This window comes from Hemiscyllium ocellatum, chromosome 3 (assembly GCF_020745735.1).
Source record: "Hemiscyllium ocellatum isolate sHemOce1 chromosome 3, sHemOce1.pat.X.cur, whole genome shotgun sequence".
In the NCBI taxonomy this organism is placed as follows: domain Eukaryota; kingdom Metazoa; phylum Chordata; class Chondrichthyes; order Orectolobiformes; family Hemiscylliidae; genus Hemiscyllium; species Hemiscyllium ocellatum.
In genome coordinates, this window is record NC_083403.1 from 74,785,511 (window position 1) to 74,812,175 (window position 26,665).

At 41.2% G+C, this 26,665-nt stretch overlaps 1 protein-coding gene across 1 annotated transcript in view; it reads left to right on the top strand.

Moving 5' to 3' along the window:
• Positions 1-23,484, top strand: part of trmt11 (tRNA methyltransferase 11 homolog) — a 96,558-nt gene extending 73,074 nt beyond the window's left edge. The window contains exon 13 of the mRNA XM_060821210.1: positions 23,026-23,484. Within this exon, the coding sequence (XP_060677193.1) occupies positions 23,026-23,142 (117 nt within the window). The 3' untranslated portion in view covers positions 23,143-23,484. The remainder of the gene's footprint in view (positions 1-23,025) is intronic.
• Positions 23,485-26,665: the final 3,181 nt, after the last annotated feature.

A 26,665-nucleotide genomic window follows, 5' to 3' on the forward strand; every position in this document is an offset into this window, starting at 1 on the left:
AACTAAACAAAAAATACTGGTTCAAGGGATAAGCTATTGTGAATTCCTTACCAAAGGAATTTCTTTGTATGAAAACTGACAATTATGGAAAGGGGAAAGATGTAGAATGGCTTCTCCCTTTACTTACCTTTGACTAGAGTCATAGAGATGTACAGCATGGAAACAGACCCTTCGGTCCAACCCGTCCATGCCGACCAGACATCTCAACCCAATCTAATCCCACCTGTCAGCACGGCCCATATCCCTCCAAACCCTTCCTATTCATATACTCATCTAAATGCCTCTTAAATGTTGCAATTGGACCAGCCTCCACCACTTTCTCTGGCAAAGGAAAGCATACCAAATGCCGCCTTCACTATTCTATCCACCTGCGATTCCACTTTTAAGGAGCTATGAACCTGCACTCCAAGGTCTCTTTGTTCAGCAACACTCCTTATGACCTTACCATTAAGTGTATAAGTCCTGCTAAGATTTGCTTTCCCAAAATGCAGCACCTCGCATTTATCTGAATTCAACTCTATCGGCCACTTCTCAGCCCATTGGCCCATTTGCTCAAGATCCTGTTGTAATCTGAGGTAACTCTCTTCGCTGTCCACTACACCTCCAATTTTGGTGTCATCTGCAAACTTACTAACTGTGCCTGTTATGCTCGCATCCAAATAACCATGACAGGATGTATTTTAATCTCATTGAGTGTCAAGTCTGATCATGATAGGTTTTCTCATTAAGTTAAAATTAGAAGAAAGAATAAATGTTTATTTTGCTGCACCCAAAATATAATTTCAATAATGTCCACTCAATAATCACGCGGAAGGAGGCAATTACTAAAGAGGTCACTGAAGTGTTTAAATTATCTAAACAGTAAGCAATACATTTGTGTTTGAAGACTGCAGCAAATAAATGCCACAGGCCTGATGACTTTGTTTTAATTCATTGAGAGAAAATAGAGGTTGGATGTTTATGGTAAGGAATTCACAATACCTTATCCTGAACCAGTATTTTTTGTTTAGTTTTGCTCCAGTCAAACTTGAGTCCCTGTTGTGAAGATGTGGATTGGTTTTAAATCTGTAGGTAAAATACAGCAGTCACAGGACTTTCGATGCTAACTCTGTTCCTCTCTCTACAGATGCTGCCAGACCCAAATTTCTCCAGCACTTTCTGTTTATTTGTTTGTTTCAGGTAAAATATAATCCCACTTCTCTGCCTGTTAGAACTCCAGGCCTGGGATCTTCTCTCTCTGTGGTCTCTTTGGCTCCCAGTTATGAATGTCATGAGGCTGCTTTTTAAAAAGCATGTTAAGAAATGTTGCTTCTAGTAAGCTGGTTTCTGCCAGGTAATCCTGATGCTGGTGTTCCCATTGATCATACCGATGGTCCCTGATCATAGTAACCTTGACTCACTATGACTTTGAATATTGGCCCCTTGCGTCTCCTTCACATCCCACTTGTAGAATTTTGACAGTAATTCTGTATGGCCACAGTATGCAAGTTTCTATAGTAGACAGTAACAGCTGTTAACTCTCTCAGGTGAGATCCATTGCCTTTTTAATATCTCTTCAAATGTACATTTTAACAACCTGTCCGGGCAGCAAACTGGACAGATTCATGTATATTTGCAGACAAGGGGTGAGGTCGCCTGATCGCTTGACTCTGTCTTATTTGAAGGTAAATCGTCAATTTTCCATTTTGGTTTTTAAATAAAATATGTGCATCTTTTTCGTGCATTCAAGAGTACTAGTGCACTTGTTTGTGCAAGATCAAATATAGATGGCAAAATTCATTCTTGCCTCTGATTTGCTAGCTTTTGACTGACTGACGAAAAGAGTATTTTGGGAATAAAGATCCTGAAAGTGAAATTAAGCTCTTGGCTTAGCTGGTAGCAGTAACATATGTCTCAGTGACTTGGATGATTCACCACAGCAGCAAAGGGGAGGCAATGACCTGGTGGTATTAGCACTAGACTATTAGTCCAGAAATTCAAGTTCTGTGGACCTGGGATCAAATCTTGCCATAGCAGATGGTGGAACATGAATTGAATCTGGAATTGAGAATTTAATGATGACCATGAAACAGCTGTCAGAGAAACCCAGCTGGCTTACTAATGTATTTCAAGGAACAAAATCATCTGCTCTGGCCTACATGTGACTCCAGACCCACTAAAATATGGTTGACTCTCAGTTGTTCTTGGAAATGGCCAAGCAAGCCACACAATTATAGCAATTGCTACCAAATCTCTATAAAGAAATGAAACCAGTTGGACCATCTGGCATCAGCCTGTGCACTGGGAAAGACGACAATCCTGTCGACCTTGCAAAGTCCTCCTCACTAACATCCAGAGCTCGTACAATAATTGGGAGAGCTGTCTCACAGACTAGTCAAGCAACAACCTGACACAGGCATATTCATAGAATTGCACCTTACAAACAATATCTCAGACACCTTGGAAATGCCCTGTGCCACTGGCAGGATAAACCAGCAGAGGTATTGAAACGATGGTATTGATATACCGTTGGGAATCTTCAACATTGACTTTGGACCTCATGGCATCAGGATCAAAATCTGTGTTGAACACCACTTGGAAGAAGCACTGAGCATGACAAGAGTGCAGAATATACTCTGGGTGGGACATTTCAATGTCCACCACCAAATGTGGCTTGGCAGCAGCATAACTGATTGAACTGGTCAAATCCCAAAGGATTTAGCTGCTAGGCTAAGTCTGCAGCAGGTGGAGAGGGAACCAATAAGAGGGAAAAACATACTTGACCTCATCCTCACCAGTCTGCTGGCTGCAGATGCATCTGTCCATGATTATGTTGGTGCGAGAGACCACCGTGGAGGCAAAGTCCCACCTTCACATTGAGAATACCCTCCATTGTGTGGTATGGCACTATCAGTGTGATAAATGGGACAGACTTCAAGCAGATGTAACAACTCAAGACAGAGCCTGTGGGCCATCAACTGCAGCAGAATTATACTCTCAGCACAGCTTGCAAACTCACCACCCGGCAAATCCTCCACTCGACTATTACCATCAAGCCTGGGGATGAAACCTGGTTCAATGGAGACTGCAGGAGGGTATGCCAAGAGCAGCAAGAGGCATACCTGGTGCCAAGTGGTTGCTCCATTTAGTCACCTCCAATAGTACCCAGTATTTGCCAATTTGATTCACTTGACACAGTATCAATAAATGATCAGAAGTAGTAGATACAGCAAAGACAGTGAGTTCTGACAATATTCCAGCAATAGTACTGAATAGTGCACTGTAGACCATGCTGCACCGTGAGCCAAACTGGTCCAGTACAACCACATCTATGTCCTAAATGCAAATAGTAGGACAAATCCTGCCAATTACTGCCCAATGAGGCTACTCGCAAGCATTAGTAAAGAAATGGAAGGCATCATCCACAGTGCTATCAAGCAGCATCTATTCACCAGTAACCTGCTGAGTGACAGACAGCTGGTTTCTGCTAGGGCCACTGAGCTCTTGGCCTCATCACAGCCTTGGTTCAAACATGGATGAACGATGTGGGGTGAGAGTGATAGCTGTTGAGATCAAGGTTGCATCAAGGAGCCCTGACAAAAGTGGACTCAATGGGAATGAGAAGGCAAATTCTCCATTGGTTGGAGTCTTATCTGACACATCGGAAGATGATTGTGGTTGTTGGAGGTCAGCCATTCAGCTCCAAGACAACTCTGCAGAGTTCCTTAGGTTAGTGTCTAGGGTCCAACCACTTTCATCTGCTTCATCAATGACCTTCCTTCTATCATAAAGTGGGGATGTTCGTTGATGATTGTTCAAAGTTCAGCACCAAGTATGAATCCTCAGATATTGAGCAGTCCAAATTCAAATACAACAACACCAAGGCTTGGGCTGGCAAGTAATAATATGTTTACGCCACACAAATGTAAAACACAGTAAGCTAGAATCTAATCACTAGCCCTTGACATTCAACGGCGTTAACAAAACTGAAATCCTCCACTATCCACACTGTGGGGATTACCATTGACCGGAAACTCAGCTAGACTTGCCATATAAATACAGTGGCAGTAAGAGCAGCTCAGAGGCTCGGAACATGTCGATTAGTGGCTCACCACCTGACTCCCCAAAATATGTCCACCATGTATAAGGCATAAGTCAGGAATGGCATGGAGTACTCTTGCCTGGCAACTCAAGAGGTTTGATGCCATCCAGGACAAAGCCCATTTGATTGGCACTGCATCCACAAACATTCACTCCCTCTACCACTGATGCTCCATCGTAGCATTGTGTGCCATCTGTAAGATACGCTGCAGATATTTGCTTAAGAACCTTAGGCAGCACCTTCAAAACCCATGGCCCTTCCATCTAGAAGGGCAAGGGCAGCAAATAGATTTAATCACCACCATCTGCAAGTTCCCGTCCAGACCATTCCCACTGCAAAATATATCGCTGTTTCTTCATTGTCACTGGGTCAAAATCTACATCCTCCAAATCTACCAACAAGAAAGCTGGCTCAACAGCAATCTCCTCTCCTGAGCCTATTTATCCCAAACCAAAGTGGTAATCATTGGAGACAGTTCAGAGAATGTTCACGATGATAATCCTTGGCATGGAGGGATTGTCTTATGAGCAAAGCTTAAACAGGTGGGAATGCCACTCACTGGAGTTTAGAAGGCTCTCCATGGGAGACTCGTTAGCAAGGTTAGATCTCATGGAATACAGGGAGAATTAGCCATTTGAATACAGAACTGGCTCAAAGATAAAAGACAGAGGGGTGGTGGTGGAAGGTTGTTTTTCAGACTGGAGGCCTGCGTCCAGGAGTGCTACAAGGATCGGTGCTGGGTCCACTACTTTTCATCATTTCTATAAATGATTTGGATGCAAGCATAAGAGGTATAGTTAGTAAGTTTGCAGATGATACCAAAATTGGAGGTGTAGTGGACAGCAACGAGGGTTACCTCAGACTACAAGAGGATCTTGATCAGATGGGCCAATGGTCTGAGAAGTGGCAGATGGAGTTTAATTTAGATAAATGCAAGGTGCTGCATTTTGGGAAAGTAAATCTTAGCAGGACTTATACACTTAATGGTAAGGTCCTAGGGAGTGTTGCTGAACAAAGAGAGTGCAGGTTCATAGCTCCTTGAAAGTGGAGTTCAAGGTAGATAGGATAGTGAAGAAGGTGTTTGGTATGCTTTCCTTTATTGGTCAGAGTATTGAGTACAGGTGTTGGGAGGTCATGTTGCAGCTGTACAGAACATTGGTTAGACCACTGTTGAAATATTGCTTCCAGTTCGGGACTCCTTCCTATCGGAAAGATGTTGTGAAACTTGAAAGCGTTCAGGAAAGATTTCCAAGGATGTTGCCAGGCAACAATTTAAGACTGAGATAGGGAGCAATTTCTTCTCTGAAAGTTGAGTCTTTGAATTCCTTGCCATGGAGAACTTTAGGGGGACAGTCATTAAAGGCTGAGAGGGATAGATTGTTGAACAGTAGGGGAACCAATGGTTATGTGTAAAAAGCAGGAAAGTGGATATAAGGAATGACAAAGCAAGCTCAAGGAACTGAATGGCCTCATGTTCCCCTTTCTTATGGTCTCTGGCCTAGTGATTTTTCAAAACCAGCCTCACTGTGCAGAATTTGCCAAGCATATACAGTACTTGGCATGAGACTCCCAAAACACCAGCTCTCATGAGTACTCCAGTTTGTTTTTATTTATTAAGTGATGTGAACATTGCGAGCTAGGCCATCATGTATTGGCCATCCCCAATTGGCCAGAGGGTTATTAAGTATTAACCACATTGCTGTAGGTCCAGGTAAGGACAGCAGATTTCCCTCCCTGAACGACTTTATTGAGGTAGATGGATTTTCACAACCTCTCACAGTGACATTAGGCCACCTTTACATCCCAGATTTTTAAAAATTAAATTTAGGTTCCATCATCTGCCCTGGTGGGATTTGAATCCATGAACCTAGAACAAGAGTCTCTGGGGCTCAACCTTCCTTCTAAGCTGTGTGGCTACGAATGTATCCATATGCTCAAGGTTCCGTGTGTGATGACTGCTGTCGGCATGCTGATCACAGCTTTGACACCGGAAGTCATTGCTGTGCATGGCCCTTGGTGTCCCACGTAGCTGGAAAGAAAAGTAGAGGGAAGACTGCTCTGGTTGAGGGATGACATAATTACGCCACCACCTCATTTAATTGTGGCAGGCTTTAGGAATGTACTCAGAGCATTGCTATAAGTCAAACGTACGCCTAGGTGATCTTGGTTTGTGACTAACCAAAAGGGAGCACTGCATTGAGAATCGCTATCAGGAGTATACAGGGGTGAAATTGAGGAGTCTAAATAAATGCATAAAATTCCAAACAATGCAAACCACCTAACCCTTCAGATATCACCCGTCTTGCATATAGTAGAGTCTGCAGCTTGTTTATTGGACTCTAAAATGGCTGATAAGTTCATTGAACTGGGATTGAAGCAGGTCATCTCCATTCTAAGGGACAAATCAGTGACTAGTCAGATGGGAAAGTAAAAAAAAATTCTGAGAAATGCAATTAAAGAATATATACACCAAGGCAAGGGAATAAACTCTAAATAATAAAATTCTGGAAATGTTGAGGACTGGAGGAAGATTGCACTATATGTCCACAGACTATTGAGGATACAAGACAGGAGGTGAGATTGTAAGGGAGGTGTACGTAGTACTTTATTACCTGAGACCTAGTGTATTGGAGCAAGACGGTTATGCCAGAATTGTATAGAGCACTGCTTGAACCACAGCTGGAATTCTTCATATGATTCTTGTCACCGCATTACAGAATAGATGAGACTACACTGGAGATGATGCAGAAGAAATTTCTATGACTCTTGCCAAAGACTGGAGAATTTTAGCTTTGAAGAGAAATAAGGGACTGTTTTCTTTGGAGCAGAGAAGGCTGAGGAGATATTTAATTGAAGTTTATAAAATTGAGGGGCCTTGATAGAGTGGAGAGGAAGAATCTATTTCTGTTAGCAGTGTGGTCAGCAAGGGGCATAGGTTTAAAATAATTAGTAGAAGGATTAGCAAGGAGTTGAGAAGTAATCTTTTCACCCACAGGGTAGTGGGGTCCTGGAACTCCATGTTGGAAAGGCTGGTGGGAGCAGAAACCTTTATCGATTTGAAAAAAATACTTGGATGTGCCTTTTGAGATGCTGTAATCTGCAGGACTACCATACAAGGTTGGAAATTGGGATTAAACTGAGTAGCTATTTCTTAGCTGACATTCTTGTGATTGGCTGAATGGCCACCTACTCTGCCATTAATCTTAGTTTTCCTAAAATAGTGGGATTTCTGAATATGCCAGTGAAGCTAGCCACTAGTACTACTCTCTCAGAGGAATATATCTGTTAACCACAGAGAAATTCACAACTCACAAACAGCACACAGATTGAACAGATTAACCCCGAATGGATTGATAAATTGAATTTGCTATGTGTCGAAGCAGTGTTTTTTTTTTGAAGTTCGATGCCAAAATTGAATAGGGAAAGAACCTTTTTAAGTTGAATACCAAAACTAAATAAATAACACAAATGGATGCTCTATGATTTTAAATGTATTCAATACAAAGTAATATTGTTATAAGGGTACAATGATGGTACTAAGTATTGAGATATTCCTGGTGGGTTTACTGGAGGGTCCTTTTTGGCTTTGTTTTCCTTACGGACTATGGCTTACAGCTGAATTTCACCTGAGCCTATACATCATGTTTGTGTTTCTGCCTAAGTCCACACCACCCTGATTTAGTCATGTATCACAATTCACGTCACTTAGTCAAAGTTGTAGAAATCCCTACTGAACAATATTTTGGGAATACCTTCACTCCTACCTAGGGTCAAGGCAGCTGCCCACAACCATCTTCCTGAGAAAATAGTGATGGCCAATACATACTGGTGACACCCACACTCCAAAAATATTAAAAATTCATTGTGTACTAAAGTTAAGTGGTCTCAGGATTTCAAAGTTTTAGTAGTTGTAGGTGGCTAAGTGAACATGACATAATATTGCTTACTAATTAATTGCAATGGACTGACCAATATTATGTTACACCTAATATTCCTACTCCCAATCCCACCCAATCATAATCATTTAGACAATAATATCCTTGCTCCAAGCTCTCAGGCACTAGTCAAATGAATAAAATATAGCTACTAATTAATGAGGTATAACATGTCACTGAAATAAAGTTTGCTAAAATGCTGACTCGTTTGTTTAAGATATAATGGGGAGATGTAAGCTCAAGCTGACCAGTGATCACTTGGAAAGAAAGTCAGGCCCAAGGATAGTTCCAAAGTAACTGAAGGGAAAATCGCTGCAGTTCCACCATGGATGGAAAGTTTTTATATTTACCTGCCAGTCGTCTGGAGTCACAAATGTTTAAAAATAAATTCTCAACATAGATTAATATAAATATGCTGTCAACATATCCAGAAGAGTGCATTTCTCTTCCTGCATACCTTCACCCTAATGTGGTCCCAAGACAGACATTATTGAAGTAGAGGTAGTTGTCTTATAGTGTGATAGTTGCATTCCCATGCAACACTGTGTTAGAGAAATCACGCAATATAAATAATGGGACCTATGGGAAAAGCAGGATTGGGGTGAACCACCAAAACTATCAGTAAAAATTGAAACACAAATATTAGTTAGCCTGACACAAACGGTGGTGGCACAGTCTTAAGTAAATTTTTAAATCATATATTTTAATAATAATTAAATAATACAGTAAATTTAACACTTTTAACACTGAAATAACTGACTACAACGCTATACCTTTCACAAAGCTCTTCATTAGAAAGTGCCCGAGCTGTCTGACGAAATGATGCCGATGTGGAAGTCCAATCCTTAAGATTCTCTCCTGGTTTGAAGTACATTCCTTCTGAATGTAGACTACAATTCCCAGTTTCAAGCTAAGTTTCAAGGCTTGCAGAGCTGATTGCATTTCCTGTTTTAGCACACCACACAGAATTTGCATTTTGCAGACAGAGGATCCTGAGGCTGAGTTTTGCAGTTCAGATAGTGCCAGGGATGGAATCGCGTAACAGTGATTGGGAGTTCGCTTTATTTAGTTCATGTTAGAACCAAATCATGTTTAATAAATGTGCTTTGTAGGGGAAGTACCTGTAAGATAATTTTGCTGAGTCAACCTAACTGATCCTCGACTGAATGAAATTGGGACAATCTTGTCTCAAGGCCCCTCAGAATACATTGAAAGCTAGATTTCTGCTCCCCTGAATCCAGCTTAAATGCAGCCATCAGTTGCCACCCAGAAAGCTGAAAATGAAACCGTAGTCATCTTGCTCATCTGAGATTAGGGCTACTGTACAGCAGATGAGTTGAAATTAGGGCATTCAAGAGCGAAAGTCACTTGTAAACCACACCTGACAAGTTCATCAAACTACACTGAGAGTTGACAAAATTGAACAACTCGTGCTTCTTCCAGCCTCCCATCCTGAATCACTTTGTCCTATCAAATATGCCAGTCTATCTACCCGCCACTTCATAATGATCACCTAAGAATATGGTTTTGGCCTAATGCCATTCAGTCTTCCCCATCTATCATTGCTTTTTGTCTTTCATCTCTTTATTATATTTCCCACTTAATTTCAACTGTGAAGAAATATACAGAGGATCTTATCCTCTGTTTTTTTTCACTCTTGCCTGCCTGTATTCCTTTTTCTACTTCATCTTTCTATCCAAGTTCACTTTATAATCTCTCTCATCGCTCGACCTCATTGCCTTCCTCCTTACATCTGTCTTTGTAGATAAATTTCACCTCGTGATCACAAGGTCTTCAGGAATGGTTGTCCTAAAATTTCACATGAAAGTTTAATTGTACTATAACTGTCTATTAGATCCAAGATAGAACATAGATAATTGAAAAACAGGAAGATTACTTATGATTAGTGTGATAAATATATTGGAAAGAGCTTTTAAGTTGATGATTGGAATCCTCTGCATCTACAAAAATGAATAGGATGCTGAAAGCAAACATAAAGCTGTCTAATTTGCTCATGACACAAAATAAGGACAATAATTGAGATGGATTATGTTTAAGGTATTTTTATTGTTTATGCACCTTGAGTAACTTGCTAACTTGTAAAATAAAAAACTGAAAATGTAAAATAACATTGTTCAAAAAGTATACTGGATAAACATATAATAAATGAAATAATTAAATAAGGTTAAGTTTAATGCCTGAGAATAATGATAGATTTTAATACAGTTGAGATAATGTGACAAAGCTAAAAGAAAGTGGGAGTATACAACAGTTATGCTCATGTTTTATGCTGCACTAGTCATTAGAGAACCAAGGAGCTAAAAACAATGACTGCAGATGCTGGAAACCAGAGTCTGGATCAGTGGTGCTGGAAGACCACAGCAGTTCAGGCAGCATCCAATGAGCAGCGAAATCGATGTTTCGGGCAAAAGCCCTTCATCAGGAATAAAGGCAGTGAGCTGGAAGCAAGGAGAGATAAGCTAGAGGAAGGTGGGGATGGGGACAGAGTAGCATAGAGTACAATGGGTGAGTGGGGGAGGAGATGAAGGTGATAGGTCAGGGAGGAGAGGGTGGAGTGGATAGGTGGAAAAGGAGCTAGGCAGGTCGTACAAGTCCGGACATGTCATGGGGACAGTGCTGAACTGGAAGTTTGAAACTAGGATGAGGTGGGGGAAGGGGCAATGAGGAAGCTGTTGAAGTCCACATTGATGCCCTGGGGTTGAAGTGTTCCGAGGCGGGAGATGAGGTGTTCTTCCTCCAGGCGTCTGGTGGTGAGGGAGCAGCGGTGAAGGAGGCCCAGGACCTCCATGTCCTCGGCAGAGTGGGAGGGGGAGTTGAAATGTTGGGCCACGGGACGGTGTGGTTGATTGGTGTGGGTGTCTCGGAGATGTTCCCTAAAGCGTTCTGCTAGGAGGCGCCCAGTCTCCCCAATGTAGAGGAGACCGCATCGGGAGCAACGGATACAATAAATGATATTAGTGGATGTGCATCCGTGGACATGCAGGTCCTTGGACCCCTCCATCGCCAGACCATAGCAGCACGACGACTGGAGGAAGAGCGCCTCATCTTCCACCTCGGAACCCTCCAACCACAAGAGATGAACTCAGATTTCTCCAGTTTCCTCATTTCCCCTCCCCCCAACTTGTCTCAGTCCCAACCCTCGAACTCAGCACCACCTTCCTAACCTGCAATCTTCTTCCTGACCTCTCCGCCCCCACCCCCACCCCCACTCCGGCCTATCACCCTCACCTTGACCTCCTTCCACCTATCGCATTTCCAACGACCCTCACCCCAAGTCCCTCCTCCCTCCCTTTTATCTTAGACTGAATGGCACACCTTCCTCATTCCTGAAGAAGGGTTCATGCCCGAAACCTTGATTCTCCTGCTCCTTTGATGCTGCCTGTCCTGCTGCGCTTTTCCAGCAACACATTTTCACTCTGATCTCCAGCATCTGCAGTCCTCACTTTCTCCTAGAAATAGCAAGACCATTAAACTTTAAATAGTGTGGCATTGAAACATAAAACAAATAGCATAGCTTAGCTGCTACAAATTAAACCAATAAATTAGGACTTGGGCGATAAAGTTGTGGTGAGACAGAACTAAGGGCTTCATTATTTATTTGCTTGAAGAATGCAATCTCCATAGAATAATCCACTCGACAGTATACTCAGGACAAATGTTAAAGGATATGTAAAAAAAATTTGATTGCTTAGTTGGGAAGAAAAGTTTTAGGAGCATGTGCTTTATTAAGCAACATAGTCTTTTTCTCATGGGTGGCTATTCTGAAATATTTTTTAAGCTTTTTGTGAATGCAAGTCACTTCTGTCAATATGTGATCTGATTAACACCAAAAGGATGCGCTTTCCCACAAATTTTTGTTCCATTTTGTATGTATGAAAGATTTTGTTTGCTTGCTTACATCAACAATTAAAACTAGATGACAACAGTAATGACCTCTGTGGTTCCCCAATTAAATATTGGAATATCAGAAGTCATTGTTTTTGGTGCCCACGCTCCATTTCTTGATCCCTGAGTTTATCCCTCTGTCTGTCTACAATTAGAGATTTGGAACCTTGGTGCTACATTTGATCCTGAGATGAATTTCTGACCTCATATTTGTACCATCACTTAGATTGCATGTCTGGACATCACTGACTTTGTCATTGTTTCAACCTTTCTGCTGCTGACACCCTCGTTTACATTGCTTAGAGCAGCATCACCTAAAGTTTGATTTATATTTTGTATTTTGTTTGTGAAGAAGATAGAGACGTGGTTTTACTTTTATTCAGTAGATTTATTCTTCTTGGTTTGCTACCAAGGAGTCTGGTGACTTGTTTATTTACATGCATTTTCATGAAGGTTTACAACCCTGGGACTTTGTAATTCAGTGCATTAAAAAAGTGGAAAAACTGTGCTGTTGCCTAATGAAAGGGATCCAGGGATATAGATAGGAAACTGTAGATGAGTGTTAGTCAGTCAGTGTGTGTGTCAGTGTGAAGGTGCAAAATTGTCCCTTTCCCCTGTGAGAAATCCTGCAAGGTCGGTGGAAACTGAGTTGTGGCAATTTAAGTTTGCTGTGATGTTAAAGTAATTGTGAGTTTAGTTTGCTGTTTGTTTTAGATGTCTTAGGGAGAGATAACAGCTGAACAAAAGCATCCGGTGACTGTGCAGAAATTCACTGGAAGGAAAGCAGTTACAGCGGTGTTAGCCTGAAGTTTTGGTGTTTGCAAAGATTTGCTAGGATAGAACAAATAGTGTGAGCTTGGTTCCTCTTCTGGTATTTGGATAGAAATCTTTTTAATCGTTATGTCAAATGTAAAGGAGTTTATATTTAATAAATGTTTTATTATTTGTATTAAATGTACATTGGCAGACTTGTGAATGTTTTCAATTATTGATTTTGATAGTTTAAAATAAAAGCAAGGTTTGTGTCTATTAAACCAGGTATTACTCTGGGAACAGGCATTTCTAATGTTAACATGAGCTGAGATCATAAATAAAAGTCTTGTTATCTTGACCTTGACTTGAGTTGGCTGGTCTCCCATAATGGACCTTCTGTAACCTTGAAGTTATCTAAAACTGATGTTTGTGTCGTAATCCACAACAAATCCCATTCTCCTACCACTCCTGTGTTCATTGGTGTACGCTGGCTCCCAATAAAGCAATATCTTGATTTACTGTCATCCTTGATTTCAAATCCCTCCATGATTTCACCTTTTTCTGTCTCTATGAGCTCCTACAGTCACACAGCCCTCAGATATTTGCACTTATCAAATTGCAGCTTCTTGGGCATCTCCACTTTAAGTTGCTCCCTCATTGATGATTGAGCCTTCAGTTGGTGAGGCTGTAATCTTTCGAATTCCCTCTCTATGCCTTTCTATCACTCTCACTCATTTTCTTTCCTTAAGATTTTCCTGACAGTTTATCTCCTTGATAAAATTTCTGGTCATTTATTGTTTTTATGGCTTGTTGTTATTGCTACTCTGTATGCTCACATAAACCTCCTTGAGATATTTAACTACATTAAATTGCCAAATGAGTCTGATTAAAGGTGACCATGAAACTATCATCAATTGCAATAAAGACCAATCTCTAATGTCATGCAGGGAAGGAAGTCTTCTGTACCTTACCTGGGACTGACCGACATGTGACTCCAGGCAACAGCAATGTGGTTGATTCTTAATTCAGTTATAGTTGTTGGAAGTCAGTCACCTCAGACCCAAGTCATCACACAGCGTTCTCAGGATAGTGACCTGGATCCATCCACCTTCAGTTCTTTCATCAATGATCTTCCCTTCATCATAAGGTCAGAAGTGGGAATGTTCATTGATTGCACAATGTAAAGCACCATTTGTGACAACTCAGTTACTGAAGCTATTCCCTGTGTTCATATGTAGGAAGGCCTGAATGATGTCCAGGTTTAGACTAATAATTGGCAAGCAATGTTCATGCCATACAAATGCAATGAGAATCTCAAACGATAGACAATCTAATCATCTCTCCTTGAAAATCAAAGGCTTAATATTGCTGAATTTCTCACTGTCAGCATCTCGGGGTTTACCATTGACTGGAAAGTGAACTGGACCACCCAACTTAATTCTATGGCTACAAAAGTAGGTCCAAGGCTCGGATTTGGGCTATGAGTAACTTACCTCCTGTCTCCCCAAATTCACATGGCACAAATGAGGATGGAATACTCTCTGCTTGCCTGGAAAGATACAGCTCCAACAACACTCCAGCCCAACACCATCCAGGACAAAGCATTCTGCTTGATTGGCCCCCTGTCCATGTTATTCCCTTAATCACCGAAATACAGTGGTAGCATTTTGTACCATTTGCAAAATGCACAGCAGCAAAACACTGCAGCTCTCTCAACAGCACCTTCCAAACCTGCAACCTGTACAACTTGAAGGGCAGAGGCAGCACCACCACCTGTAAATTTCCCTTGCAAGCCACATGCCATCCTGACTTGGAATATATTGTTATTCTTTTACTCTAACTGTTTCAAGTCCTGGAACTCTCTAACGATATTGTGAGTACATCTACACAATAAGATCTGCAATGCTTCATAAAGTCAGCATGCCACCACCATGTCAAGGGCAAGGATGGGCAGTGAATGCTGCTGTAGCCAATAATGCCCATATTTGCAAATAAACAGGAAAAAAGCAAGCTTACAGAAGGAAGCCCACTGCTATCTAAATAATTCAACTCCAGTTTTGCCAATGATGTGTTCTGAAAATAGATTAAAATAAATTTGGATAGGTAACACCATTAAACTGTCTTCATGAGGTCATTGATCCAAAACATTTACTCTTTTTTCCTCCTCAGATGTTGCCTGACTTGCTGAGAATTTCCAGCATTTTATGTTGTTTTCTTCCAGAGTTCTTTGATTTTATGATTGTGCAAATAGTTCTATTGTTTCTCCTCTGTACAGCTGTACATGCTTCTGACAGGTTATATAGACATCTTTGTGCTTGTTTGTGGATCGTAATGAGATGCTGTTCCAGGAGCCAGGGTTACTTTGAATTCCTGTTCATTCTGCTGGTTGGAAGAGAAGTGAGGGTCAGGAATCCTATCTTCCCACTAATTCCACTACGAAATGTAATCCATTACTTGACCTACATATTTTGAGAAGCTGAAAAAGTTCGGGAATAAAAGTGGCTATCACTGGAGTGTAATTAAAATATATTTTTTCTGAGATAGAATGATGTGTATTTTAGAGCATTGTAGAGAAACATTTGTACCAACACTGACATTGGATGCAAAAGTGAAAACAGGTTTAATTTTCCAGTAATGCTTTTTAAGAATAGAATAACATGTGCTTTTCAAGAATAAGGTCTTGGAATTTACATTGTGGGAAAATTATTTTTTCTTTTTTTTTACACAAAGTGGAAAAAAATGTTCTATTATATATTGAATCACCCTGTGTAATAATGGAGTGAATCTCACGCAAATCAAAGAAATCTTGCCAAACGGACCAAGAGTGAGTTCCAAGTCTGCTGGGTTGCAATGAGGAATTTAACTGGCAGCAGCCAATACGAGACCACCAACAGGACTGCCTTCCAGTTAAAGATGGTGGCCTGTCCCAGAGCTCCTGAGGCCCATCTGAGGCCAAGAATCTGGCTGACTCAGTAGAGCCAATGATACAGATCTGTTGCTGACTCTGCAGCAAAGTGATGCCTCCCTGTTAAGGAACCCTCAAATAGTAAGATGTTTTTGAATGGGCCAGATCCAAGGCAGGCAGACCCTGGCATTTAGGGGAGTGAAGTGTCCAGTGGCAACATGGAGCTGCAGAGGCTTTGGGGCAGCCTGAAAAAAATCCATCCACCCTTCACCAACCTCCAAAACACATATACCCTGGAAAACTGCCTTAATATGCATGATGGTCTCCTATGTAGCAAGGAGACCCTCCTGATGCCAATAAAATGTTGGTGACAGGTGTACAGCAGCCATTCATTGATTAAGTTGAACATGCTCTTCAGTTAGTGGGTAGCTATTTTCTGCTTCTGGGAAAATCCCATAACAGTAGGAAGATGCTGACCTTCTTTCTTGGCCCCTTCTGAAGCTGTTTTATGAACCCTTCTGTTTTACATAGAATCCCTACAGTGTGGAAGCAGGCCATTCAGCTCAACAAGTCCACACCAACCCTCCGAAGAGTTTCTCACCCAGACCCATTCCCCCACCCTATTACTGAACATTTCCTTGACTAATGCACTTAGTCTATCCATCTCTGAACACTAAGGGCAATTTAGCACAGCCAGTTCACCTAACTTGCACATCTTTGGACTGTGGGAAGAAACTGGTGCAGCCAGAGGAAACTCATACAGTCACAGGGAGAATGTGCAAACCCCACACAGTCACCCGAGGCTGGAATCAAACACGGGTCCCTGGCACTGTGGGGCAACAGTGCTATCCACTATGCTGTCCTTAAAGTAAACACCACAAACTTGAAGGTGCCCAGATCTTTGGCAAGCAACTGCTTGGGGTATATCACCTGTGACTACAGTCACAGTGGAATTTGAACCCACGACTTGATAGAGACTGGAGTTTAATTCTAGTACCTTAGACCACTTGGCCACACTACCACAGTTTTGCAGTTCATCTTTCAGCAGGCTGGTGAAGTTCACTCCATGCCTCAAATAATTTGCCAAAATAAACGTGTGTCGACCTTTGAAGGATAGATTCCAATTTTGGCATGTAGTCAGTAACAAAATTGCAATTTTCTTTTAATTTATTCTGAGGTAAAACTAGAGAGGTTAATTCTCCATATTAATAGTTACTACTTTTTCTTGCATAACTCTTCAAGTGCACGTCATTATTTAAGTGTTGGCTTGAATAAAGCAATTTATTTTGGATGTATTTTCAAATTATGTTTCTCTCCTATGATTTTCATGGTTTCGTGTCAGTGGTTTTATGTCAGAACTAGTTGTCCTTCTCAATGTTTATAACTGTATGATTTTGCACAAGTGGTTTCTATAGCTACTGTACAGCAGCAGATGTCGAGCAGTGAAAAGCTGTGATAAGAAAGACAGGCTTTTTAAACAAAAACCAGACACGGGCAATTACCCTGAAGCTGAACTGAGGCCCATTTGAGTAAACGTAGGATATGAATCTTTAAAAAGTGTAAGCAAATGCAACACCACCTGATACTTTCTTTTTCCTGTTTATAATATGGAAATAGCATAGTTAATAACAGATTAGATATTGCAATTGCCAGCGCAACGTTTTAGGTCAGCAGTTTTTTGTTCCAAAGCCAATTGTCAAGAGTTGGTTTGAATTTCCAGAAGCTAAGGTGAGAAGCGCACAGGAGCAATTTACTTTGTTTGTGCTTTCAGCTGCTATTTGCTTCTAAAACATTACAGATTGCAGCATTTCTTTTTCCACATAGCTAGTATTTAAAGGCCATAAGTGACTTGTGGTGAACACAGCAATAAGGGACCCCAACGAATGATTATGTTATCGTTTGAAGAGGGACTGTATGTTTGAATGTAATAATAGTAGCACAAAACCACTGCAGGTCATAAAGATGCTGTTTAACCCTCTCACATCTGAGAAGGATAAATCAAATTTATAGGTTACACATGTATCCAAATAAATGCATTTCTGATCCAAGCATAAAATTCCGTTATACCAAACTGCTTGGCATTCGTGTTTAATTGCGTAGTAACTCTTGATCCAAATGGAACATTTAAATAAATGCTGATTGAAGCACAAAGTATGTCGAGTTATCTGGTTTCAATGATTCGCATGATAAGACAGTGAGTCCTTTGGTAAAGGCCATGTAAAATATCTTGCTGACTCGAGAAAAGCATTTCTTTGGGGTGTGACTGTTTTTGTTTCAATTCAGTTGCTGGATATAAAATTAAATAGGCTGCGATACAAGGACTTGAAAATTGGCTGCATTTAATTGCAGTTTCCTGATCCCAACGTAACCTTTCTTGGGAAATTAGTTTTTCTGTTTAATTGGAATAAATATTCTACAAATTAAACAGGAAACAAATACACTTACTGGCTCTTTCTTAACCGCTGCATTAGGGATACAATAACATGAAGTTACATTCAGTCTAATTTTGAATCAGATATCTTTAGAAGATAAATCATTCCATTATTTTTAAAATATATTGAATTAACTCAATGAGCATCTTGGGAGATTCAATTAAAATACATGTTATTTAACAAAGAGGCAAGCTTTCATTTCTAAAATTATATAAATATTGGAATGTTGGTGCATTAAAGCCGATAAGACTTTTTTAAGGAAAAAAAACATTATTCCCAATGTAAATTATCTTACTTCAATTGTCTGTCCCCATTTTATTCCCTCCCCTGAACTTCCATTTACTAATCCTAGCTTTTATTGTCTGATAACATTTTTGATACTTCCTCTATCAACATTGATATCTCCTGAACTTATGGTCACCTTAGATGTGAAGGCAAGGCCATTAGTCTCAGAAAGGGGAATAGTGAAAAAAAGAAGCTAGTATTGCTTTCAACAAAATGACAAGTTTGAAGTCTGGGTGTGTTGAGTCAGGTAATCCCAGTTGGGTTAGTACTGCACTATTATGTAATTAGAGCAAGCTGAGGTAGAAGAAACAGCCACATGTAATTCCTACTCATTGTTCAGTTGCTTTTCCTGTTACTTTCCCAATCCACTAACTCATTCCATCTCTGCTTGCAAGTCAAAGTTGGTACCCATTAAATTTTACCTTCTGGAGAAGCAGAGAAAATAAAGCAAAGAATATAAGAAAAGCAATTAATTAAAGTAAAACCATCAAATAAAAGGAGTGAAATATATCTGGCATCAAAGAAAATTACATTTTTGCATTATATTAACAGAGAAAAAGGAACAGTCCCAAACATAGCTCACAGTGGATTAATACTGGACCAAGACACTCCAACTTTAGGAGCTTCTTCCAGTTTGCTGAAGGAGAAGATGTTCTCGCCTTCTATAGTTGAACTAATCAGTTAATAATACTAGTTAACATACTCACCAATAAACCAATGACCCATCTGTACCAAATATGTATTAAATATCTTGCATCTGAATGCATTTCTTGACTCTGTAATGCAACTGCTGAAAATGTGTTGCTGGAAAAGTGCAGCAGGTCAGGCAGCATCCAAGGAACAGGAAATTCGACGTTTCGGGCATAAGCCCTTCATCAGGAAGAGCTTATGCCCGAAACCTCGAATTTCCTGCTCCTTGGATGCTGCCTGACCTGCTGCGCTTTTCCAGCAACACATTTTCAGCTCTGATCTCCAGCATCTGCAGACCTCACTTTTTCCTCTGTAATGCAATTGGCTATTGTCAAGTTTTTGATACATATTGCACATTATGATTTTTTTCACTAAAAATAATATGCACACATTTATAATGCATTATTTTTTGCTCTATTGTAATTACTTTTCCCAGTTCATTTTGTTTTTGTGTATTCATTTAATGGCTTCAACTAAATTTTTCGCCTGAAAATTGCAACAGTTAGAACATGAACGTGAAGGTTTTTGACGAGTGCTGAACTGGTTTTAAAATGTGAAGCATAAACAATGTACCAAGAATATACCAGCACTGGTCTATTAGTTACTAATATGTTTTTAACATTGATTAGTTTTTGTTCAAATAACTTTGGATAATGAGGACAAATTTCAAAAGCTTCACTGACAAAAAAATGACGTTGTGTATTAAAAACCGGCGGGATACGTGCTTGCCAACTTGTTCCACCAAGAAACGCTGATAAGTCTGGTTTCTCACCTTTACCAGCTTTATTGTTTTCTATAACTTTGTAAAGCATATTACGCTGAGGGTGTCAGTGAAGTTGGATCAGAGAGAGCAAAAGGTAGCTGGGATTGCAAAGGGCCTTGGGGACTGGAAGAGGACAAGTGATGAGCTGAAACATTAGAGTGAAGGAGGTGTGCCCATCCTTTCTCATGGCCATGGCATTTTGCAAGTAGTGGGAAAGGATTTCAATGGCCCTTCCAGCCAGAGGCCAATTAGCCATTTTTTTCTGGCTGTTGCATACATTTTGCCAATGTTGTGAGGGCCCTTGCCACCTGAGGAACCTGCCCACCCACCGAGGGCCCGTTCTCCCGCCACCAACGCACCCCATTCACCTGGACACCCCATGCCTGCCTGTTACCTGCCACCGACCTCTTCATTTCAAACTGTCACCATGACATCGATCGGCTCAACCTGTCTACACCCCTCACTCCAACCGCCCACGCTCATAATGCACAGGCTGCCGCTCCATCCGCTCCAACCCCAATCTCACCACCAAACCCGCAGACAAGGGGGGTGCAGTAGTAGTGTGGCACACCAACCTCTACACGACTGACGCCTGGCGCAGACACTCCTCCTACCATCCCCTTGATCACGACACCACCTCCCATCACCAAACTATCATCTCCCAGACTATCCACAGCCACATCACCTCTGGGTATCTCCCATCCACTGCCTCCAACCTCATTGTCCATGAATCCTGCACCGCCTGATTCTACCTCTTTCCTAAGATTCACAAACCTGACTGCCCCACTGCGTCTGTCCCGCTGAACTCATCTCTTCCTACCTCGACACCGTCCTGTCCCCTTTAGTCCAGGTACTCCCCACCTACATTCGTGACACCACCCATGCCCTTCACCTCCTTCAAGATTTTTCCCGGCCCCCAACACCTTGTTTCACCATGGACATCCAGTCCACATCGATCCGCTGTGACGAAGGCCTCCGAGCCCTCCGTTTCTTCCTCTCATGCCATTCCAACCAGTACCCTTCCACTGACACCCTCATCCACTAGGCTGAACTGGTCCTCAGCCTCAACAACTTCTCCTTCCAATCCTCCCAATTCCTCCAAATTAAAGGGGTAGCCTGCCTGTTTGATGGATACGTAGAACAGTCTGTCTTCTGCAGTTACACCAGCACCACTTCCCACGCCTTCTCATGCTCCCACGAGGAGGTTGAACAGTTCATCAACTTTACCAACACCTTCCATCCTGACCTCAAATTCACCTGGACCATTTCGGATACCTCCCTCCCCTTCATGGACCTCTCCCATCATCGTCTCTGGTGACCAACCATAGACATCTACAACAAGCTCACTCACTCCCACCCTACCTCCTGTAAAACTGCACTCCCTTATTCCCAATGTCTCTGCCTCCGCCACATCTGTTCCCGGGATGACCAATTCCACCCCTCCTAACGTAATAAGGACAGAATCCCACTCCACCAACAGCATGAATCGCATCATCCTCCGCCACTTCAGCCACCTCCAAATGGACCCCACCACCAAAGATATATTTCAGTCCCTAACCCTATCAGTGTTCTAGAGAGACTATTCCCTCCGTGACTCCTCGTCAGGCCCACACCCCCCACCAGCCCACACCCCACTCCTGGCACCTTTCCCTGCCACCACAGGAAGTGCAAAACCTGCACCCACACCACTCCCTTCACCTCTGTCCATGGTCCCAAAAGATCCTTCCACATCCATCAGAACTTTACCTTACCTCCACCAATGTCATCTACTGCATCGATTGCACTCGGTGGGGTCTCCCCTCCTTCGGGGAGACAGGACACCTTCTTGTGGATCATTTCAGTGAACATTTCTGGGACACCCGCACCCACAAACCCCACCGTCCCATGGCTGAACACTTCAAGCTCCCCCTCCCAGTCCGCCAAGGAAATGCAGGTCCGTGGCCTACTCCACCGCCAAACTGTTACCACCCAATGCCTGGAGGAAGAACGCCTCATATTCCACCTTGAGACCCTGCAACCACATGAGATAAATGTGGATTTCAACAGCTTCCTCCTTTCCCCTCCCCCCACATTGTCCCAGTCCCAAGTTTTCGACTTGGCACTGTCCTTCAGACCTGCCCATCACTCTGCCCCCCCAATCTATCACCTTCTCCCTCACCTTCATCTACCTATCACTTTCTCAGGTACCCATCCCATGCCCCTCCCATTTATCTCTCAACCCAGGCCCACAAGCCTCATTCCTGATGAAGAGCTTATGCCCGAAACGTCGATTCTCTTCCTCCTCGGATGCTGTCTGACCTGCTGTGCTTTCCCAGAAACACACTCTAGACTCTGCTCTCCAGAATCTGCAGTCCTCACTTTCTCCCACTTGAGAAATCTGCCAGGTAAACTGTAGAATCTCCTGGGGAGCTTGAGGGTGGGCCCTCCTAACCTCACAAGGTACTACCCTGGAAGCAATGGCCAGTCCACAGTAACAATACACTCTCCTTCACCAGCTAGGGTCTGCCAAACCAGCTCTGCAGTCCCAATCTGACTTGCCTTGGTCTGAGACTGGTGTCAATGTTACTTCTCTGGGGGACAACAGTTCCAGTTGGAATGGCCATGGAATGGTTGCACTTGGCTTTACCGTCCATGGACAAGGTTGGGGCTACGGAGTCAAAATCCCAACTGGTGATTGGGAGGTACTGTCTTCAGAGGGGAAGTGGTTTTCACACTTATTTAATATGCAATTTTCAAAAAATAGTTTTAAACTACCTCAATTTATGCCATTTTTTTGTTGACATTTAGGAAATTTTGACATTAATGTGAGAAACTGGAATTCTGATTTCACTTGAGATAGAGATGAAGAATGCTAGGGAAACACTTGAAATTATATTCTCTCTTTAACTTAAAGTTTAAAAGCAGTCAAACCATAAAACATCTTTAGAAAGTAGCAAATGTCAATGGAGAGGAATATATTAAAAATGAGGTGACAGCAGAGAGAGGAAATGAAGAGAAACATCAGATAGTTTCAAAAAGGAGGTAGTGTTCGGATGAGAAGCTATTTGAAGCGGTAGTGGACAGTTCACAAAGAAGAAGATGCAAGAAAATGACAGGAACAGTATATTAAAATACTTATTTCTATTTCATAACTAACCACAGGCAATATCAATTCAAAACCATCTTATTTTGGATGAAAATTTGACTCTGAAAATTAATTATTTGGAATTCTATTGTGGTTAAGTTAGTAGTCAAACAGTGTTATTTATACTAACGTCCTTTCTTTTATCCGTTAGGATCAGGATCGATATGCCCATCTTATTGATGCAAAGTATAGTCCATATGTGGGCCACAATTCATTCCGTGACAAGTACTTCAGTGGAGTAATGAAGAAGGTTTCTAAAGAAAATTGAAATATTCAGAACTCAACAGTTCAAATCTATTTTGAACCATGGAATGTCTTTAAATGACTATTTTATTTGGCTGTTTTACGGAACTTAAGTCATTACATTTGAGAGTCAAAAATAATGAGTATGAACTGTGTTATATATTAAGAGGCCAAATAGAACATGTATAAGCTGTTAAACCAACAAATGCCCTTTTGTATGAATTAATACATTTGTAAATAATTTATTTGTTATGAGAGAAAAACACAAAGGAATTCAGTTTGTAAAGCAAATCATGCATTGAGATGTAACAAAAAGTCAATATTGAGTCAAAACAGAACTTAAATAAAATTGAAAAAATGTAACAAATGGGAGTAGGTTTATACTAATTAATGGTAAATTTGCAACTGATAATTATGAAATACTTCTCAAATAAATAATAAAAAAGAAATATACTTGCAGGTAGTACTTAGAATATTTAAGAAATAGTAGTGTAATTTGTGTTTTTCATTCTATAGAATAATGAAATGGGATAATCATATGATATATAAGATGGGCTGAATGGCATAGCAACAGGAGTAGGCTGTGAAGCCTGTTGTACATGTGCCCATCTTTCAATGTAGCTGTTCTGTATCCATCTTTCCCCTAAATTGATCTATACCCATACTTAACCAATAGCTTTCACTCTCAAGTTTAACAGTGACAATTGATTAAGCATTAGTTGCCATTTCTGAGAATTCCAAACTACTTGTGTGTTGAAGATTTTCTTAATTTCACTCCTGCATTTCCATGTATTTGTTGCCCTTGACCTTTACATAGGATGCTATTCAGGGTACTTTAACAAAGACTTTCCTGCAGCCTAATGAGCAACATGCCTCACTGCTCTGCAGGTGCATAAAAGATGCAGCGAGTTGCTCCTGATGTTAGGATGGGTCTTGCCAGATTTCTCACATGATTCAGGAACATGTAGGGCTATGGGTGGGTGGCGGGTCGGTGTGGACTTGTTGGACCGAAGGGCCTGTTTCCACACTGTAAGTAATCTAATCTAATCTAATCTAAAAGTCTTGCTGCATCCTCCATCATGCAGGCCTGTTGAGATTCTGCCCAAAGTGTCTACCTCCCATTCAGTTTCCTTCCATGTAATTTGTTCATGGCACTCCTTAGAGGTATTAGCTGGATCACATTGCATGTTAAGTTTTTTGAACACCGCCCACCAATCATCTCTGATTTACAGATTTAGGGCCTTGCTCAATTTACTGAGGACAATCTTTGCCCTATCCAACGAATCAGCCTGACCTATCTCTATAACATTAGTAGCTGTTTTGTGTTTTTCCCTTTCAAAAACTACATTGAACTCTATCATATTTTGGTCACTATTAGATAGGTATCAACAGACCATTTGACTGGTAACTAAATCTGGTTCAATGCCCATCAATAAAATCTAATATTGTCTCCTTGTTACTTCTGAGGTCTAATATGTTATGACCTCTTGTTTTCTGGTCCTTTTCCATCTGTAATTAATTATATTTAATGGTAATAAATATTTTGTTATGAGTGCCCAAGCCATTTGTTTTTGTGGCCCAGACAATTATATACTATTTAGCAGCAGGATCTAATTTAAAATTTAAGGTCACATATAGATCATTTCCTGATCCCAGCGATTCAAAATGAATATAATACTTTGGAATTGATTATAAAAGTAAGTTTGTAAGCCATCTGGAAAATAGTGAGCTAGGAAATGGCAGCTTCTGAATTTCTCTGGAGAAGAGCAAACCCAAATATCTATTTTGGCTTTGAATCATTTCAAATGAAAAATTATGAATTAAACTCCAAACCAGAGTTTCAGAGTAATCCCTGGGTATAGTTATAAGTTGCTGTTTGATGGCTCAGAAAACATTAGTACTTGTCAGATGGATTATCTTAAATATGGCAGAAAGTAATGGTTGAATAGCCCCAGGATTCAGCTTTGGAATCATCACTGTATCAAGTTTGCTATTTCTGAATCCAAAGTGGCAACTTTACCAATGATACCAAGCTTGGATGGGTAGTGAAATGGAATTGGTTTGTATTCACTTCACTACAGAGGATTGGTGATGGTGTGCAAACATTGAAAATTTAATTGGATGGATAACAGAACTACTTCCTATGATGGGAGCATCAAGAACGAAGGTTAGTAATTGTTTTGTGATAAGCCCAAGATACTACAATGTGGAATAACGTGGTCCTAGAGCTGCAATCTGACTTCAACAGCCATTTGCTTCACCACAAGTAGGAGGCAAAATCAGTGGGAAAGCAATTATTGGGGCATTCTTCCGTATCCGACATTCAAGCCAAAGCAAATTAAACTGATTAGTGTACACTTTCTCAACAACATAAGAGATGGGTAGAAAATAGAGCTCGTATCAGAAAACAACATGACCTTCACAGAAAAATGTCCATTGTGCTAAATTGTGTTGTATCCTGGGTAGCATTTAGTACGAGCTCTATTCTCATTCTAGTTTTTAAAGTATTGGCAACATTCAGGACTTTACATTCCGTATCACTTCATATTCTAATAGCTGTACAATGAAAGGCCTTTCATAAGGTATCCACTGGAAGAAAAACAGACACAGATGCAGTTACTGATGTTAGCCAAGCCAGTTCCTATGCAAAATTGATTTTGGAGACCACCAGCAGTTAGAATGCTAAGAAGTCTATATCACAGAGAACTTAGAATAAACAGAATCGTGTTAACAGTGAATTCACATTGACAAAACGCACATTATAGCAGAACAATCTTGTGTATGCTAAAGAAAGGGGGGTGAGAGGAGGGCGATGGAGTAGATGATAGATGGAATTGGAACCCAGAGAGAAAGAAAAACAGTTGGGCAGACAGATAAAGAAGTGGGTAAAGATCAGCCTGGGAGAATCAATAACTGCTAAAGCGGACCATTAGTGGCTGACAATGGGTTGGTTATGGTAGCAGCCAGTGTGATGACAAGACCTGGTGTGGAGGTGAGGACATTGGACAAGGTACTCAAGCCCTAAAATTGTTGAACTCAATATTGAGTCCAGAGGGCTGCAGGGTGACCAAGCAGAAAATGAGATGCTCTTCTTCCAGCTTATGCTGAGCCTCACTGGAGCACTGCAACAAGCCCAAGACAGATGTTGGCCACGGAATACGGTGGTATGTTGAAATGGCAGACAACTGGAAGCTCAGGATGATTTTTGCAAACAGAACATAAGAATTCTGCAAAGCAGTTGCTCTGTCTGCGCTTTGTCTTCCCATTGTAGAGGAGGACATATTGTGAGCAGCGAATATATTAGACTAGATTGAGTGAAGTGCAGGTAAATCATTACTTTACCTGGAAGGTGAATCTAGATCCTTGGACAGTGGAGAGGGAGGAAGTAAATAGGCAAGTGTTTGTGATGGCATAGGAAAGTGCTGTGAGGCTGTGTGTGTGGAGGTTGTGGGGGAGGAAGTTGGGAGTGAAGGAGGAGTGGACCAGGATGTCCCAGAGGGAACAGTCCCTGCAGATGGTGACAAAGGAGGAGAGCGGAATATGTGTCT